The sequence below is a fragment of the Oncorhynchus tshawytscha genome, linkage group LG20 (assembly GCF_018296145.1).
Source record: "Oncorhynchus tshawytscha isolate Ot180627B linkage group LG20, Otsh_v2.0, whole genome shotgun sequence".
Taxonomy (NCBI): domain Eukaryota; kingdom Metazoa; phylum Chordata; class Actinopteri; order Salmoniformes; family Salmonidae; genus Oncorhynchus; species Oncorhynchus tshawytscha.
In genome coordinates, this window is record NC_056448.1 from 4,994,535 (window position 1) to 5,015,440 (window position 20,906).

General features: G+C 41.1%; 1 protein-coding gene across 2 annotated transcripts in view; it reads left to right on the plus strand.

Moving 5' to 3' along the window:
• LOC112219669 (tyrosine-protein kinase JAK2-like) overlaps positions 1–20,906 on the plus strand; it is a 93,320-nt gene that overhangs the window by 20,065 nt on the left and 52,349 nt on the right. For both annotated transcript variants that reach the window (XM_042302091.1, XM_024381132.2), the window contains exon 3: positions 19,050–19,173. In XM_042302091.1, the coding sequence (XP_042158025.1) occupies positions 19,050–19,173 (124 nt within the window). The remainder of the gene's footprint in view (positions 1–19,049; positions 19,174–20,906) is intronic.

The window sequence follows — 20,906 nt, forward strand, 5'->3', positions numbered from 1 at the left end:
TCTGACAATCGGCAAGCTAAGGGTTGATTTTGGGATTCAGCTCGTGTGACCCAGCCTAGCCACCATGGGATTAAATCATTATAATCTTAATCTCCTCCTTGGTATGATTTATTCACTGTATTGTGACAGGGGTCATATCTGTGCCTGAAGAGAGGCTATGTAAACAGAGATGAATTAATGAAGGAATTATTCCATTCGGCTATTTGATTAGGCGAATGCTGACGCAACAGTATTGTGCTCCAGTCGTGGTGTGCAATGTGCGTGACTGGCGGTGATAAGTTGTATACATGAGAGTTGGGAAGTGTGGTCTGTTCGTAAAATATAGAGCAGTATACTTAGACCTAGTGTATCTCTCCTCCTATCACACTTGATTCTTGGCAGTCTTAGAATTACTCTTATTTTAAGCAGTTGTTGTTAAGTGCCACTGGTGTATTTTTAAAGGGGGGCTGGACTTCCTGATTTGGCCTCGTTTTGAAGTTTGCTCATTAACCGTTTAGAACCCGAAGTGGCATCTCTTTAAATGACTATAGCGGCAACGAGCGGCCTTGTTTTTCTAACAATATTATGTGTCAATTTCACAAAAGTGATTTGCTAACAAACCTGTTGTATTCGCATGGCTGTTGTCATCAACCTGAAATGCGGTGTGCTGTTATTTGACTTTTTAAAATAAAAGAATCACTAAATTACAGAAGATTATTCTGTGATCATTTTCCTGTGGGACAACCAGCAGGATTCCTGCAGGAATGGTTTTGCAGGACCAATCCTGCAGGATTCTTATAATTCCTCCAGGAAGTAGCTCAGAATTTAATTTAGACATTTCCTGCAGGAACGGTCTTGCAGGGATCTTACTGTTCCAAACATAAATCCTACTCACACTACCTGCAGTATGATCATCTTTCTTGTAGGACTAGCCTACAGGGGCTATACTGCACAATTTTAATTATACAGGATTCAAACTCAAATGTGTCCTGCATGACACCTACTTGTAATTCCTGCAGTAGGCCTATATACAGTATATACTTTTATATAGATGGGGGGGGAGAAGACAACACTGCATCAAGACTCAGATTGAAGAGGTCAACTTTATTAATACAGCTAATTCAACATGTGTGTATGAGTGCTTGTCCACCAACCATCCAGTCATGTGACGCAGGAATTCCTAGGAGACAAAAAATAAACTGCATCATGAAAGGAAAGGATATTGAGTTGAAAACAGCAGGTCTGGGACAGGTAACACCGATGAACAGGTCAGGATTCCATAGCCGCAGGCAGAAGAGTTGAAACTGGAGCAGCAGCACGGCCAGGTGGACTGGGGACAGCATGGAGTCATCATGCCAGGTAGTCCTGAGGCATGGTCCTAGGGCTCAGGTCCTCCGAGAGAGAGAAAGAAAGAATTAGAGAGAGCATCCTTAAATTCACACAGGACACCGGATAAGACAGGAGAAGTACTCCAGATATAACAAACTGACCTTAGACCCCCCGACACATAAACTACTGCAGCATAAATACTGGAGGCTGAGACAGGAGGGGTCAGGAGACACTGTGGCCCCATCCGACGATGCCCCTGGACAGGGCCAAACAGGAAGGATATAACCCCACCCACTTTGCCAAAGCACAGCCCCCCACATATAAGCACATTTGTGTTCTTTTGTGGGGATTTTATAAGGCAAAGAGAAGGTCTATCACAAGTGGCACATGTTTGGGACTAGGATAGTGGGAGAGGTGGTTAAAGGCTGGGGGGTGTAACCATTTCTGTATTGACCTCGCTTTGTGCATGGGGCCTTTGTCGCAGTGAGTGTTGCAGTGGAGGACAGACCATTTTTTGCGAGCTTCAACACTCGGCGCTCCCATTCTGTGAGCTTGTGTGGTCTACCACTTCGCGGCTGTTGCTCTTAGACATTTCCACTTGCTACTAATAACAGCACTTACAGTTGACCGGGTTAGCTCTAGCAGGGCATAAATTTGACCAACTGACTTATTGGAAAGGTGTTATCCTATGACTGTGCCACGTTGAAAGTCTCTGAGCTCTTCAGTAAGGCCATTCTATTGCCAATGTTTGTCTGTGGAGATTGCATGGCTGTGTGCATGATTGTATACACCTGGCAGCAACGGGTCAGCAATGGGTGTGGCTGAAATAGCAGTATCCATACATTTTTAAGGGGTGTCCACATACCTTTGTGTGTGTGTGTATGTATATATAGATACACAGTTGAAGTCAGAGTTTTTCACAATTCCTGACATTTAATCCGAGTAAAAATTCCCTGTCTTAGATCAGTTAGGATCACCACTTTATTATAAGAATGTGAAATGTCATGTTTTCCTCCAAACATAACGATGGTCATTATAGCCAAACAGTTCTATTTTTGTTTCATCAGACCAGAGGACATTTCTCCAAAAAGTACGATCTTTGTCCCCATGTGCAGTTGCAAACCATAATCTGGCTTTTTTATGGTGGTTTTGGAGCAGTGGCTTCTTCCATGCTGAGTGGTCTTTCAGGTTATGTCGAAATAGGACTCGTTTTTACTGTGAATATAGAGCCTTTTGTACCGGTTTCCTCCAGCATCTTCACAAGATCCTTTGCTGTTGTTCTGGGAGTGATTTGCACTTTTTGCACATAAGTACGTTCATCTCTAGGAGACAGAACGTGTCTCCTTCCTGAGCGGTATGACGGCTGCGTGGTCCCATGGCATTTATACTTGCGTACTATTGTTTGTACAAATGAACGTGGTACCTTCAGGTATTTGGAAATTGCTCCCAAGGATGAATCAGACTTGTGGAGGGCTACAATTTTTTCTGAGGTCTTGGCTGATTTCTTTTGATTTTCCCCTGATGTCAAGCAAGACGCACTGAGTTTGAAGGTAGGCCTTGAAATACATCCCATTGACTCAAATGATGTCAATTAGCCTATCAAAAGCTTCTAAAGCCATAACATCATTTTCTGGAATGTTCCAAGCTATTTAAAGGCACAGGCAACTTAGGGTATGTAAACTTCTGACCCACCGGAATTGTAATACAGTGAAATAATCTGTCTTTAAACAATTGTTGGAAAAATGACTTGTGTCATGCACAAAGTAGATGTCCTAACTGACTTGCCAAAACTATAGTTTGTTAACAAGACATTTGTGGAGTGGTTGAAAAATGAGTTTTAATGACTCCAACCTAAGTGTATGTAAACTTCCGACTTCAACTGTATATAGTGTACATAAAACACTGAGTATACAAAACAGAAAGAACCCCTGTTGTTTCCATGACACAAACTGACCAGGTGAATCCAGGTGAAAACTACAGTATGATCCCTTATTGATGTCACTTGTTAAATCCACTTCAATTACTGTAGATGAAGGGGAGGAGACGGGTTCAAGAAGGTTATTTAAGACGATTGAGACATGGATTGTGTACCATTCAGAAGGTGAATGGGCAAGATATTTAAGTCCCTTTTGAATGGTGTGTGGTAGTGTTAGGTTCTGACCAAACAGTGTAAACTCAAACAGACGAGCATAAACCAAGCTTATTCACCCACTGGGTCATACAGCTGCAAAGACGAGGTATGATTTCGCAAGCACATATATTTATACCCTCCTAATAAGCGGAGTCAAATCCTTGCACATCTAGACAGCCAATAAATCTCTTACTAGTCAGGATCTTAATTGGAGCCTCCCACTGGTGTAGTCATGGCCCTTGCCTAATGCTAGAACCTTCGTGGGCGTGGAAGTAGATGTGTGTGAAATAGGACTGTTTCTTCTCACTTTCATGTGACCTCGCTCCGCCCAAATGAAACCAGACTGTTGTCCTTTGCCTCCCTCCTTCGGAGCCTTCATATTCAACAATAACATGTTTGGCAAAATGTTAACTTTCTGCACTCCCCTTTTCTCACTCAGTAACTTTCCATACACCACGTTCCTATCCGCGCTTCATTTACCCCAACCTTCCTTATGTAAAGTAATCAATAAGTTCTAGTATTGTGACATAAGTATATTTCAAGCTGGAACCCAACAGTAGTTTGTATCAGGCGCAATGGTTTGTGTCAAGAACTGTAACACTGCTAGGTTTTTCATGCTCAACAGTTTCCCGTGTGTATCAATAATGGTCCACCACCCAAAGGACATCCAGCCAAATTGACACAACAGTGGGAAGTATTGGAGTCAACATGGGCCAGCATCCCTGTGGAACGCTTTCGACATCTTGTAGAGTCCATGCCCTGACAAATTGAGGCTTTTCTGAGGGTAAAAGGGGGGTTACAACTTAATATTAGGAAGGTGTGTTCCTAATGTTTGGTCTACTCAGTGAATGTCAACCTGCTGTTTCACCCGGCTTAGAGTACCTAACGCCGCAAAATATTTTGTTTAAAAAAAAAGTCCTGCCAAAAATAATCGTTGGTGGTATTATAAGCAAATTTACATTACTTTTCACAATGCAAATTGTTTATAAAAATAGGCCTTTGTGACATTCACTGCTAAAATAGACTACATTTGTATGTAATTTATTTTATCTGCGACTCCACAAATGGTAGTCCTCGAGTTTTTGACGATAATTTGTTGGTCCACAGAACGGACAAGGTTGGGAAGCGCTCGTGTACAGTGCCTTCAGAAAGTATTCCTAACCCTTGATTTATTCCACATTTTGTTACAGCCTGAATTCAAAATGGATTAACTAGATTTCCTCACACACAATACCCCACAATGACATAGTGAAAACATGTTTGTAGAAATCTTAGCAAAATTCTTAAATCGGAAAGTATTCAGGCCCATTGACTGTTTCCACGTTTTGTTAAGTTACAGCTTTATTTTAAAATTGATTAAATGTGTATTTTTTCTTAACAATCTACAATCATTACCCCATAATGACAAATTAACAAAAAAATGAAATTTTTGCAAATGTATGAAAAAATGATACCTTTTCACTTAAGTATTCAGACCCTTTGCTATGAGACTCAAAATTGAGCTCAGGTGCATCCTGTTTACATTGAGCATATTTGAGATGTTTCTACAACTTGATTGGATTCCACCTGTGGTAAATTCAATTGATTGGACAGGCACACACCTGTCTATGTAAGGTCCCACAGTTGACAGTGCATGTCAGAGCAAAAACAAAGCCATGGTTGAAGGAATTGTCTGTAGCGCTCCAAGACAGGATTGTGTTGAAGCACAGAACTGGGCACAGAACAAAAAATCTCTGTAGCATTGAAGGTCCTCAAGAACACAGTGGCCTCCATCATTCTTAAATGGAAGAAGTTTGTAACCACCAAGACTCTTCCTTGCGCTGGCTCCCGGCCAAACTGAGCAATTGGGGGAGAAAGGCCTTGGTCATGGAGGTGAGCCAGGTACCTGATGGTCACTCTGACAGAGCTCTAGAGTTCCTCTGTGGAGATGGGAGAACCTTCCAGAAAGACAACGATCTCTGCAGGCCTTTATGGTAGAGTGGCCAGACAGAAGCCACTCCTCGGCTAAAGGCACATGACAGCCCGCTTGTAGTTTGGCAAAAGGCACCTAAAGACTCTCAGACCATGAGAAATGACATTCTCTGGTCTGATGAAACCAAGATTGAATTATTTGGACTGAATGCCAAGCGTCACGTCTGGAGGAAACCTGACACCATCCCTACGGTGAATCATGGTGGTGGCAGCATCATGTTGTGGGGATGTTTTCAGTGGCAGGGACTGCGAGGCAAGTTAGGATCGAGGCGAAGATGAACGGAGAATAGTACAGAGAGATCCTTGATGAAAACCTGCTCCAGAGCGCTCAGGGCCTCAGACCGGTCGACGGTTCACCTTTTAACAGGACAATGACCCTAAACACACAGCCAAGACAACGCAGGAGTGACTTTGGGACAGGCCAAGTCTCTGAATGTCCTTGAGTGGCCCAGCCACAGCCCGATCAAACATCTCTGGAGAGACCTGAAAACAGCTGTGCAGCAACGCTCCCCATCCAACCTGACAGAGCTTGAGAGGAACTGCAGAGAAGAATGGGAGAAACTCCCCACATGTAGGTGTGCCAAGCTTGTAGTGTCATATGCAAGAAGACTCGATGCTGTAATCACTGCAGAAGATGCTTCAACAGAGTACTGAGTAAAGGGTCTGAATAATTATGTAAATGTGACATTTCCATTTTTTTTCTAAAAGCTGTTTTTGCGCTGTCATTATGGAGTACTGTGTGTAGATTGAGGAGAAAAAACTATTTACATTTTAGAATAAGGTTGTAACAGCAAAATGTGGAATAAGTCAAGGGGTCTGAATACTTTGAAGGCACTGTAAATATTTACAACGCTGAGCGAATACTTCATAGAAGCACCTTTTGGCAGCGATTAGAGCGTTGAGTCTTTCTGGGTAAGTATTTTTAAGAGCTGTCCACACCTGGATTGTGTAGCATTTGCCCATTTATTATTTTTAAAATGATTCAAGCTCTCAAATTGGTTGTTGATTATTGCTAGACAACAATTTTGAGGTCCTGCCATAGATTTTCAAGTAGATATAAGTCAAAAGTGTAACTCAGTCACTGTCGTCTTGGTAAGGAACTCCAGTGTACATTGTGCCTTTTTAGGTTATTGTCCTGCTGAAAGGTGAATCCATCTCCCAGTGTCTGGTGGAAAGCAGACTGAACCAGTTTTTCCTCTAGGGTTTTCCCTGTGCTTAGCTCCATTCTGTGTATTTTTTTAATCCTGAAAAACTCCCCACTCCTTAACGATTACGAGCATTCCCAGAACATGATGCGGCCATTATTATGCTTGAAAATAATACAACTATCTCACTAAAATGACAAAAAGAAGAAACCCATTTTCTACCATAATTCCCCTTGGATCATTACATTTGGTTAGTATTGTGAAATAACTAGAACGTTGTTCATCCGTCTTCAGTTTTATCCTATCACAGCCATCAAACTCTAACTGTGTCAATTGGCCTCATTGTGAAATCCCAGAGTGGTCTCCTTCCACTCCGGCAACTGAGTTAGGAAGGACACCTGTATCTGTGTAGTATCTGGGTGTAACGTCACCGTGCTCAAAGGGTTATTTTATTTATTTATATATATATAAAATAATAACCCTTGAATTGCAATAAAATGTCAGTGTCAAATCGCAATACATATCTTATCGGCATCAAAGTGACGTGATAATATCGTATCATGATGTCCCTTGCAATTCCCAGCCCTATGACTCACGGGAAACTACTCACAGCTCCATATGTCTACACTGCAGTATGGAGTAGTTTAACGTCAGAAGGAAAAGGGGGCGTGTGCCTTTTATTTTTTATTTTACACCGTCTACCAATAGGTACCCTTCTTTGCGAGGCATTGGAAAACCTCCCTGGTCTTTGTGGTTGAACGTGTGTTTGAAATTCACTGCTGAAGGACCTTACAGATTGTATGTGTGCGATACAGAGATAAGGTATTCATTAAACAATCGTTAAACTCTATTGCACACAGTCCATGCAGCTTATTATGTGACTTATGCACATTTTACTCCTGAAATAAGGCCTCACATAAACAAAGGGGTTGAGTACTTATTGACTCAATACATTTCAGCTTTTCATCTTTAATTAATTTGTGTGTAGGCCAGTGACCAAAAATCGCAATTTAAAAAAAAAGTCAATGGGTGTGAATTCTTTCTGAAGGCACTGTAGATTATACCTCAGTCCCGGGTGTTCATACACTTTACACCGACCTCGGCAGGCTGTCGACTTGTTGCTTTTGTGTTCTCTATTTCTCTATCTCTCTCAAACACACTCAGAATGTCTCACACTGATAAGCACCCTGCAGCTCTCTTTCTCGCTCTATTGCTCTCACTCTCGCGCTCTCTGTCTCTCACTCCCCCTTTTCCTTCTGACGTTTAACTCCTCCATGGGGCAGTGAGTAGTCTCCCGTGTGTACAAGGGACCTCATGATACAATATTATCACTTTGATGCTGATACGATATGTATTGCTATTCGACACTGACATTTTATTGCAATTCAATGTTCCAAACATATTGGTCACCATCTTCTCTGCTGCAGAGGGACAAGAGAGACGACATAACTCATTTTGATCAGTCATGGAAATAAGTGCTGAGAGCAAATTGACACTATTTAGAAATATGGAGAACAAGCTATGAAGGATCATACTGGAATTTTGCTGCAGGTACAGCCAACTAGTGCAAAAATAATAATGCGGTTTCGATGATAATATACACTACCGTTCAAAAGTTTGGGGTCACTTAGAAATGTCCTTGTTTTTGAAAGAAAAGCAAACATTTTTGTCCATTTTAAAATCACATCAAATGGGTCTCCCGGGTGGCGTAGTGGTTAAGCTGTGCCAGCTGTGCCACCAGAGACTCTGGATTCGCGCCCAGGCTCTGTCGCAACCGGCCGAGATCCGGGAGGTCCGTGGGCCGACGCACAATTGGCCCAGCGTCGTCCGGGATAGGGAGGGTTTGGCCGGTAGGGATATCCTTGTCTCATTGCACACCAGCGACTCCTGTGGCGGGCCAGGCGCAGTGCGGCTTGGTTGGGTTGTGTATTGGAGGACGCATGACTTTCGACCCTCGTCTCTCCCGAGCCCGTACAGGAGTTGTAGAAAAGAGACAAGATAGTAGCTACTAACAATTGGATACCATGAAAAAGGGGGTAAAATGTAAAAATAAAATTTTAATAAAATTTTAAAATACACATCAAATTGATCAGAAATTTGGGGAGAAAAAGGGGGTAAAATGTAAAAATAAAATTTTAATAAAATGTTTTTAAACATTGTTAATGTTGTAAATGACTATTGTAGCTGGAAACGGCAGATTATTATTTATTTTTTTAATTAAAAAAAAACATTTAAAAAATGGATTATCAACATAGGCGTACAGAGCCCCATTATCAGCAACCATCACTCCTGTGTTCCAATGGCACGTTGTGTTAGCTAATCCAAGTTTATAATTTTAAAAGGCTAATTGCTCATTAGAAAACCCGTTTTCAATTATGTTCGCACAGCTAAAAACTTTTGTTCTGATTAAAGAAGCAATGAAACTGGCCTTCTTTAGACTAGTTGAGTATCTGGAGCATCAGCATTTGTGGGTTCGATTACAGGCTCAAAATGGCTAGAAACAAAGATCTTCTGAAACTCTATTCTTGTAGTTCCTGCAGTCTATTCTTGTTCTGAGAAATGAAGGCTATTCCATGTGAGAAATTGACAAGAAACTGAAGATCTTGTACAACGCGGTGTACTACTCCCTTCACAGAACAGAGCAAACTGTCTCTAACCAGAATAGAAAGAGGAGTGGGAGGCCCCGGTGCACAACTGAGCAAGAGGACAAGTACATTAGTGTATAGTTTGAGAAACCGACTCCTCACAGGTCCTCAACTGGCAGCTTCATTAAATGGTACCCACAAAACACCAGTCTCAAAGTCAACAGTGAAGAAGCGACTCCGGGATGCTGGCCTTCTAGGCAGCGTTGCAAAGAAAAAGCCAAATATCAGACTGGCCAATAAGAAGAGAAGATTAAGATGGGCAAAAGAACACAGACACTGGACAGAGGAACTCTGCCTAGAAGGCCAGAATCCCGGAATAGTACCAGCACAGCACACCCATTGACTATACATTAGAATTAGCTTATTACCATGACCGAAATTAAGGTTCTTGTTAATAAAATAGCCAATAATTATAGCTCAATATGCAAGTAATCTTAGACAGCCATTGTGAGTCGGCAAACAATTGAACACATCACTAAAGCCCATTCATGCCTCCATGTTGGTAATGGTTTTCTAAGTTTTTCCCAATTTTTAACTTTTTAGTCATTTCGGTAATAAGGTTGGTGTAAAGGGGGTGTTTGAGAATAAGAACCTCATTCTGAAGGAATTAAATGTATTTGTTAATCTAAGGACTACTACTCCTAGATGATGCATCAAAGGTGAATAAAACCAAAATTGTGAACTTCAACTAGTATACCATTTTTATGATTTATGGACAAACTACAGCAACATATTTAGTTTAATTAAAAAAATTAAAAAATAATCTAAAGTACAATTCTATCAAATTTACCCAATTTTATCCAAACGTATTTCAGTAATGAGAATTTGGTTGAGAAGTTACATAATTCAAATCAGACACTGTACCTTACACTAGGCATTTTATTCTACCGAATGATAGTGTTGCAGATGCATCATGGTTTTATAATTTCAGTCTTACTATTTCAATTTGTTACTACCATGGTTAAAACTGTTTTCATGACAATCACCCAACTAACCTCCACCACACAATATGCTCTGCAAGGTTTCTCTTCCTGTTGTCACTCGGCACTGTACTCTCACTTCCTGTTTCTGTCATCTACTATCTCTCTTCTTCCTTATGTGTGTAACACACTTGTCTTATAGAGTTTGTTGTTGTAGGTTGAGCTGCAGAGATAGTGTTGCTGAGGCCTGGCCCACGACATCTGAACTTCATCCATTCTCAGGCTTGTTGTATTCTGTCTTTACTAGAGGTCGACCGATTATGATTTTTCAATGCCAATACCGATTATTGGAGGACCAAAAAAAGCCGCTACGGATTAATCGGCCGATTTATTATTATTTATGTATTTATTTGTAATAATGACAATTACAAAAATACTGAATGAACACTTATTTTAACTTAATATAATACATCAATCAAATCAATTTAGCCTCAAATAAATAATGAAACGTACAATTTGGTTTAAATAATGCAAAAACAAAGTGTTGGAGAAGAAAGTAAAAGTGCAATATGTGCCATGTAAAAAAGCTAACGTTTCAGTTCCTTGCTCAGAACATGAGAACATATGAAAGCTGGTGGTTCCTTTTAACATGAGTCTTCATTATTCCCAGGTAAGCAGTTTTAGGTTGAGGTTATTATAGGAATTATTGGACTATTTCTCTCTCTACCATTTGCATTTCATATACCATTGACTATTGGATGTTCTTATAGGCACTTTACTATTGCCAGTGTAACAGTATAGCTTCCATCCCTCTCCTCGCCCCTACCTGGGCTCGAACTAGGAACACATCGACAACAGCCACACTCGAAGCATCGTTACCCATCGCTCTACAAAAGCCGCGGCCCTTGCAGAGCAAGGGGAACAACTACTCCAAGTCTCAGAGCGAGTGACGTTTGAAACGCTATTAGCCTGCTGCTTTCTACCACTGCTCAGTCAGACTGCTCTATCAAATTTCAAATCATAGACTTAATTATAACATAATAACACACAGAAATTACGAGCCTTAAAAATAAAAATAAACGTTTATTTTTTCAGTGAAATACGGAACCGTTCTGTATTTTATCTAACGGGTGGCATCCAAAAGTCTAAATATTCCTGCTACATTACACAACCTTCCATGTTCCGTCATAATTACGTTCAATTCTGGCAAATTATTCTGCAATGAGCCAGGAGGCCCAAACTGTTGCATATACCCCAATTCTGCGTGCAATGAGCGCAAGAGAAGTGACACAATTTCCCTAGTTTAATATTGCCTGCCAACCTGAATTTCTTTTAACTAAATATGCAGGTTTAAAAATATATACTTGTGTATTGATTTTAAGAAAGGCATTGATGTTTATGGTTAGGTACATTCGTGCAACGATTATGCGATTTTGTTAAATCATCCCCCGTTTGGCGAAGTTGGTTGTCTTTGTTAGGAAGAAATAGTCTTCACAATTCGCAACGAGCCAGGCAGCCCAAATTGCTGCATATACCCTGACTCTGTTACACAGAACGCAAGAGAAGTGACACAATTTCCCTAGTTAAAAGAAATTAATGTTAGCAGGCAACATTAACTAAATATGCAGGTTTAAAAATATATACTTGTGTATTGATTTTAGGAAAGGCATTGATGTTTATGGTTCGTACACATTGGTGCAACGATTGTGATTTTTTTTTTAGCGAATGCGCTTGTTAAATCACCCGTTTGGCGAAGTGGGCTATGATTCAATGATAAATTAACAGGTACCGCATCGATTATATGCAACGCAGGACAAGCTAGATAACTACACATGGTTGATGATATTACTAGTTTAACTAGGATTATGTTAAGATTGATTGTTTTTTATAAGATACAGTGCCTTGCGAAAGTATTCGGCCCCCTTGAACTTTGCGACCTTTTGCCACATTTCAGGCTTCAAACATAAAGATATAAAACTGTATTTTTTTGTGAAGAATCAACAACAAGTGGGACACAATCATGAAGTGGAACGACATTTATTGGATATTTCAAACTTTTTTAACAAATCAAAAACTGAAAAATTGGGTGTGCAAAATTATTCAGCCCCTTTACTTTCAGTGCAGCAAACTCTCTCCAGAAGTTCAGTGAGGGTCTCTGAATGATCCAATGTTGACCTAAATGACTAATGATGATAAATACAATCCACCTGTGTGTAATCAAGTCTCCGTATAAATGCACCTGCACTGTGATAGTCTCAGAGGTCCGTTAAAAGCGCAGAGAGCATCATGAAGAACAAGGAACACACCAGGCATGTCCGAGATACTGTTGTGAAGAAGTTTAAAGCCGGATTTGGATACAAAAAGATTTCCCAAGCTTTAAACATCTCAAGGAGCACTGTGCAAGCGATAATATTGAAATGGAAGGAGTATCAGACCACTGCAAATCTACCAAGACCTGGCCGTCCCTCAACTTTCAGCTCATACAAGGAGAAGACTGATCAGAGATGCAGCCAAGAGGCCCATGATCACTCTGGATGAATGGCAGAGATCTACAGCTGAGGTGGGAGACTGTCCATAGGACAACAATCAGTCGTATATTGCACAAATCTGGCCTTTATGGAAGAGTGGCAAGAAGAAAACCATTTCTTAAAGATATCCATAAAAAGTGTTGTTTAAAGTTTGCCACATGCCACCTGGGAGACACACCAAACATGTGGAAGAAGGTGCTCTGGTCAGATGAAACCAAAATTGAACTTTTTGGCAACAATAAAGCAAGCAACACAGCAACACAGCCCATCACCCTGAACACACCATCCCCACTGTCAAACATGGTGGTGGCAGCATCATGGTTTGGGCCTGCTTTTCTTCAGCAGGGACAGGGAAGATGGTTAAAATTGATGGGAAGATGGATGGAGCCAAATACAGGACCATTCTGGAAGAACCTGATGGAGTCTGCAAAAGACCTGAGACTGGGACGGAGATTTGTCTTCCAACAAGACAATGATCCAAAACATAAAGCAAAATCTACAATGGAATGGTTCAAAAATAAACATATCCAGGTGTTAGAATGGCCAAGTCAAAGTCCAGACCTGAATCCAATCGAGAATCTGTGGAAAGAACTGAAAACTGCTGTTCACAAATGCTCTCCATCCAACCTCACTGAGCTCGAGCTGTTTTGCAAGGAGGAATGGGAAAAAATTTCAGTCTCTCGTTGTGCAAAACTGATAGAGACATACCCCAAGCGACTTACAGCTGTAATCGCAGCAAAAGGTGGCGCTACAAAGTATTAACTTAAGGGGGCTGAATAATTTTGCATGCCCAATTTTTCAGTTTTTGATTTGTTAAAAAAGTTTGAAATATCCAATAAATGTCGTTCCACTTCATGATTGTGTCCCACTAAAAATACAGTTTTATATCTTTATGTTTGAAGCCTGAAATGTGGCAAAAGGTCGCAAAGTTCAAGGGGGCCGAATACTTTCGCAAGGCACTGTACGTTTAATGCTAGCTAGCTCATTGCTGCACCCACATAACATTGCTGCACTCGCATAACACGCAGTCTCCTCTTGGAGTGCAATGTAGTCGGCCATGATTGGTGTCCAAAAATGCAGATTTACTGATTGTTATGAAAACTTGAAATCGGCCATTCCGATTAATCGGTCGACATCTAGTCTTTACTCTGACTCAAGCCTCTTCTTGCATTTTCCACTGGCCCCTCGCCCTTAGCTTTGTCCCCTGCACAAGGATGCCATTCATAGACACATTGAAACCCAAATATATACACGCGTGTGCAAAAACATACAGGAATATCTATTTACAAGTTTCAAGCTGTTGTAATGCCATTTCAGGATCCTAAAAGAGCTGACTGAGGCTAATATCACATTTGATTCAGAATCGCATAGACTTTGATTGAATTGGAAACTGATGAACACCAACTTTTTATTGATAATTTCCCTCCGACATGACAATGGTATTCAAAAACAAACAGCATTAGGCAGACTACAGTGTTTGTTTAGATAACGATGACATAACCAATGACATAACCAAGATGGACTTTACCTTCATGCAGGTTGATAGTCCTGTTACGCCTGTGATCTATTCTGGTAGGTTCTTATTTTTCAGAGTAAATAACTCACGGACACTAGAGAAGCTTTAACCAAGTTTAATTCTTCCCAATGGTTCTGTACAGTTGTAATTCAGACAGCAAAACGTTTCTCAACATCCCACTTTAGGACACTCCTCCTCTCTCCAATCCTTATATCTTATGGTTCAACAGAAAGAATGTAACCAGATACTAAACCCTGATTACTCCCTTAATAAGGGGAACTGACCTCACATCCTGACCTCAACCCCTCTTTCCCCTAGTCCACAGATGTCCATATGTCTCTCCTATCTCAACCGTTGCTCTCCTCCCTTCGCCCCACCCAACACATTCCAAAGCTATCGAAAGCTATCGGTCTTCCCACAGAGAACCATTAACTTCTGACTTTACAACCCAGTCTCTTTCACTCTTCCTATTCAAGGCTTCTCTATCATTTATTTAATATCTAAATGTTCAAAGTTTAGCATAATGTGGAAATAGTCAATGGGCCTGAATACTTTTCCAGTGCACTGTACTTGTATTCCCCACCATAGAGGGCTAGAATCTCTCACCTTCTTTCTGAATCAGTACTTCCCTGAGGCATGCCGATGGGGAGCACCATGGCTCCCAATTATGGCAACCTTTTCATGGGGCTCCTATAACCGGACCCCATTTTTTTGCCAAAATAAAACCTTTTTATGCCGGGTAAAGTTATGACTCCACTATGTGGATGATGATATGGTGATCTGTCTTGGGTCTTTTATGACTTTTAAACCACTGCAGAGAATACTATGTATGTACAATTTGATGTTCGGAAGATTACATACACTTAGGTTGGAGTCATTAAAACTCGTTTTTCAACCACTCCACAAATTTCTTGTTAACAAACTATAGTTTTGGCAAGTCTGTTATTACATCTACTTTGTGCATGACAGAAGTAATTTTTCAAACAATTGTTAGACAGATTATTTCACTTATAATTCACTTTCACAATTCCAGTGGGTCAGAAGTTTACATACACTAAGTTGACTGTGCCTTTAAATAGCTTGGAAAATTCCAGAAAATTATGTCATGGCTTTAGAAGCTTCTGATAGCTAATTGACATCATTTGAGTCAATTGGAGGTGTACCTGTGGATGTTTTTCAAGGCCTACCTTCAAACTCAGTGCCTCTTTGCTTGGGAAAATCAAAAGAACTCAGCTAAGACCTCAGAAAACAAATTGTAGACCTCCACAAGTCTTGTTCATCCTTGGGAGCAATTTCCAAACGTCTGAAGGTACCACGTTCATCTATACAAGCAATGGTACACAAGTATAAACACCATGGGACCACGCAGCAGTCATACCGCTCAGGAAGGAGACTCATTCTGTCTCTTAGAGATGAACCTCCTTTGGTGCTAAAAGTGCAAATCAATCCCAGAAAAATAGCAAAGGACCTTGTGAAGATGCTGGAGGAAACCGGTACAAAAGATTATATATCCACAGTTAAACGATTCCTATATCGACATAACCTGAAAGGCCGCTCAGCAAGGAAACAGCCACTGCTCCAAAACTGCCATAAAAATTCTAGACTACAGTTTGCAACTGGACATGGGGACAAAGATTGTACTTTTTGGAGAAATGTCCTCTGGTCTAATGAAACAAAAATATAACTGTTTGGCCATAATGACCATTGTTATGTTTGGAGGAAAAAGGGGGAGACTTGTTAACCGAAGAACACCATCCCAACCGTGAAACACGGGAGTGTCAGCATCATGTTGTGGGGGTGCTTTGCTGCAGGAGGGACTTGTGCGCTTCACAAAATAGATGGAATCATGAGGTAGGAAAATTATGTTGATATATTGAAGCAATATCTCAAGTCATCAGTTAAAGCTTGGTCTTCCAAATGGACAATGACCCCAAGCATACATCCAGAGTTGTGGCAAAATGGCGTAAGGACATCAAAGTTAAGGTATTGGAGTGGCCATCAAAGCCCTGACCTCAATCCCATAGAAAATTTGTGGCCAGAACTGAAAAAGCTTGTGCGAGCAAAGAGGCCTACAAACCTGACTCAGTTACTCCAGCTGTCAGGAGGAATGGGCCTAAATTCACCCAATTTATTGTGGGACACTTGTGGAAGGCTACCCTAAATGTTTGACCCAAGACAAACAATTTAAAGGCAATGCTACCAAATACTAATTGGGTGTATGTAAACTTCTGACCCACTGGGAATCTGATGAAAGAAAGAAAAGCTGAAATAAGTCATTCTCTCTATTATTCTGACATGTCACATTCTTAAAATAAAGTGGTGATCCTAACTGACCTAAGACAGGGATTTTTTTAACTTCGATTTAATGTCAGGCACTGTGAAAAACTGAGTTTAAATGTATTTGGCTAAGTACGTCTTCAACTGTATTTTAACTCTCTCGCTCTCTCTCTCTCTCTCTCTCTCTCTCTACACTGGTCAAAAGTTTTAGAATACCTACTCATTCAAGTTTGTATTTTTACTATTTTCTACATTGTAGAATAATAGTGAAGACATCAAAACTATTAAATAACACATATGGTATCCTTTTAGTAACCAAAAAATTATTCAAAGTAGCCACCTTTAGCCACCTTTTGCTTGACAGCTTTGCACACTCTTGGTGTTCTCTCAACCAGCTTCATGAGGAATACTTTTCCAACATTCTTGAAGGAGTTCCCACATATGCCGAGCACTTGTTGGCTGCTTTTCCTTCACTTTGCGGTCCAACTCAGCCCAAACCATCTCAACTGGGTTGAGGTTGGGTGATTGTGGAGGCCAAGTCATCTGATGCAGCAGTCCATCACTCTCCTTGACAAAAAGCCCTTAGACAGCCTGGAGGTGTCTTTTGGGTCATTGTCCTGTTGAAAAACAAATGATAGTCCAAACCAGATGGCATGGCATATCGCTGCAGAATGCTGTGGTAGCCATGCTGGTTAAGTGTGCCTTGAATCCTAAATATATTACTGACAGTGTCACCAGCAAATCACCCCCACACCATTACACCACCTCCTCCATGCTCCACTGAGGGAACCACACATGCGGAGATCATCCGTACACCCACACCGCTTCTCACAAAAACACGGCGGTTGGAACCAAAAATCTCAAATTTGGACTCATCAGACCAAATGACAGATTTCCACTGGTCTAATGTCAATTGCTTGTGTTTTTTTGCCCAAGAAAGTCTCTTCTTATTGGTGTCCTTGTAGTAGTGGTTTCTTTGCAGCAATTCGACCCATGAAGGCCTGGTTCACACAGTCTCTTCTGAACAGTTGATGTTGAGATGTGTCTGTTACTTGAACTCTGTGAAGCATTTATTTGGGTTGCACTCTGAAGTGCAGTTAGCTCTAATGAACTTATCCAGAGGTACCTCTGGGTCTTCCTTTCCCATGACGGTCCTCATGAGAGCCAGTTTCATCATAGCGCTTGATGGTTTTTGCGACTGCACTTTCAAAGTTCTTGAAATTTTCAGGATTGACTGACCTTCATGTCTTAAAGTAATGTGTTGTCTTTGCTTATTTGAGCTGTTCTTGCCATAATATGGACTTAGTCCTATTTGGTAAAAGACCATCTTCTGTATACCACCCCTACCTCACAGCACAACTGATAGGCTCAAATGCATTGAGAAGGAAAGAAATTCCACAATTTAACTAAACAAGGCACACCTGTTAATTGAAATGCATTCCTCATGAAGCTGGTTGAGAGAATGCCAAGATTGTGCAAAGCTGTCATCAAGACAAAGGTTGACTACTTTGAAGAATCTCAAAAATGTAAAATGTATTTTGATTTAAGACTTTATTGGTTACTACATGATTCCATATATGTTATGTCATAGTTTTGATGTTGTCACTATTATTCTACAATGTAGGAAATAGTAAAAAATAAAGTAAAACCCTTGAATGAGTAGGTGTGTCCAAACTCTTGACCCTGTGTGTGTGTGTGTGTGTGTGTGTGTGTGTGTGTGTGTGTGTACACAAGTATATGGACATCCCTTCAAATTAGCCAAGCGTCAGCTGGAGTGGTGTAAAGCTTGCCAAAAGGACCTTCAAAATCTGCACACTGCCCCTTGTGGTGAAATTAAGAACTGCCATGAGATACATTTGCATGTTATTTTTATTTGATTTATTTAATATTTGATTTAACTACGCAAGTCAGTTAAGAATAAATTCTTATTTACAATGACTGCCAAACCCTAACCAGGACAATGCTGGGCCAATTGTGCGCCTTGTTATGGGACTCCCAATCAAGGTGATACAGCCCTTAATCGAACCAGGGTCTGTAGTGACGCCTCTAGCACCGAGATGCCGGGCCTTAGACCGCTGCGCCACTCGGGAGGCCCAAATACATTGCAAATACATGGTCATAGAAGATATTAATTATTCTGATAAAGGAAAGTTACTGTTTGACAAAATAGGCATACAAAGACAAATGTAGCAAAGTGTGGAAATGATAACAATTGAGTTAAGGAAATGCAGAAATTGGTAAAAATGCTGACATTTTTGGGTGATTTGTTTTATACGGTTCAATCAGAAGCAAGCCCCATTAAAACCAAACCATAGGGTCATACACTACTCAAAGCATATTTAGAACTTGTATTATTAATAAACACATACCGCCATACCATCAAAAATTAGACACATATTGTGATATAATATTTTGGCCATATCGCCCAGCCCTACACTAGTCTATCGCAGGGCCTTAGCCCCAATCCATCTCCTTAATGCTGTATGTGCCAAGCAGAGGCATCCGGTCCCACTTTTTAGTGTTTCCGTGTGACTCGACCAGGGATCGACGCCTATGGGTATCTTTAGTGTCAATTTTTTACATTTTTCTGTTCTCTCCTGTGTCCCAGGCCTGTCACCAATGTACTGCAGCCTATTTGGCCTGATGAGGGAGAGCGACCGCATGTGGTTCCCACCCAATCACATCCTCAAACTGGACGAATCAGCAAATGAGATGCTCCTCTTCAGAGTGAGGTAGGAACTAGGAAGTGGCATGGGATCAGAGGTCTAGCACAATTTATTTCTCTGTTGAAAAGGAAATATTTAGTTGGAATAGATTTATAAAAAAATGGAGGAATTCAAGTGTGAAATTACAGTGGTAATGAAGTTTAATCAAAGTATCATTGTACTGTGGTATGCACAATTATATACAATGTTCTTTTATCTTCTATGACATCTTACTCTTTGGCTCAATTCTAATAACCCACCTCCTTAGCCCTTCCCCTCCGTTTTGCGCTATCCCACAAGTGGTATGGCGTGGGAGTGGTGTCCCAATTCAACTTGGAGCGAGGTGTAGTGCCTTCTCAGTCCTCTAGTTGGCCCTCCTCACAATGTGAATCAAGTTGCTGACTTCCTACCGCAATAATGTCTATCTGCGGACTGATGTTACTACGTGGCGCTTACTATGCCTCGCTAAATGCTGCGGCCACTGCCATTGTGGCTGCTAGCGCGGTTTCTGTCCCAGACTGCAGCACAATAGGTGGCGGTAAATGCACCAAAAACCCACCGAACGAGGCTGATAGCTAGATAGGGGACATCGGTATATAGTGTCCTTCGCCCCCGCCTGCCGAGCACTGCTTTCGCGCAGTTATTTTAACATTAAGGCAAGGGAAGTAGTTAGCTTGTGTAGCCAATCCAACTCTCGCGTTGCACTACCCTCGCCATAACATTAAAATAACTGTGGGAAAGCAGTACTCGTCAGGTAGGGGGCGAAGGACACTACTGGTGTCCTAGCTAGCAGCCTCTGGCATTGGGCGAGGCATGTAGTGACCGTAGTATGCAGATAAACTCTACTCTCCTACCGAGTGGTTCTCAAAACTCCCAAGGCTCGAATGTTGCTTCAGGAAAGATGGCTGATTAAAAATACTAGGATGGAAGCAATTTTTATGAATCATGCAATACATGTACTGTTAAGAGGAATATGTTCGGTAGCCCGTTATACTCGTACCCCTGTGCGGGTTGAAAATGGCAGATTTGGGCACTGATAAGTGCCTAAATTGGGACGCAGTGGCTGTACAGTAACACGCTATAAATGATGTCAGAGCTCAGGTTCAGCGTTTTCACAGCGCTGTGTGGGTTTTGACTGACAGTCGTTCTGAACTTGAGCACCGCACACTTCAAGAAGCTTCCGCCAACCCTCCTGCTAATTGGGCATTTTTTGGTCTTCTGAGGGAAGGGAAGGCTTTAAAATTAGGAAGAGACTATGTATTTTAAAAGGATGAGACGATGAGGATTTATAGTAAATACCACTTTGATGTCATACAAGCAAGCCAAAAACTTGAGTCCAAATATGCACTTCACATGAACACTTATGTCATTAACAGTCAACGTTTACGATCACTGTTTGACGTGCAGTTACAAGATGACATGGCGTCATACCCTGGGTTGTTCTGAACAGAATAAGCCTATGTCTATTGTGATAAAAATTTGCCACGGAACTTGCACCTGAATGCACGCATGACTCCATTCTATGTGCAGTGAAATTACCGTCTGGTTCTCTGAATCGCCCTGTGAATGTCTAGCACTGTAAGATCGTATTTTATAACTCACCTAGTCATGTTGGCAACAGAACAATATTTCAAATTATGCCCACCTGACCCAGATAGCTGTTTATAATGGGCCGTTTTTGGGGATTGCGTGAACAATAACCGTACTTGTTTGATGGCGGGGACGTGGGGCTGTGTTCCAAACAGAACAACTACAAGGGT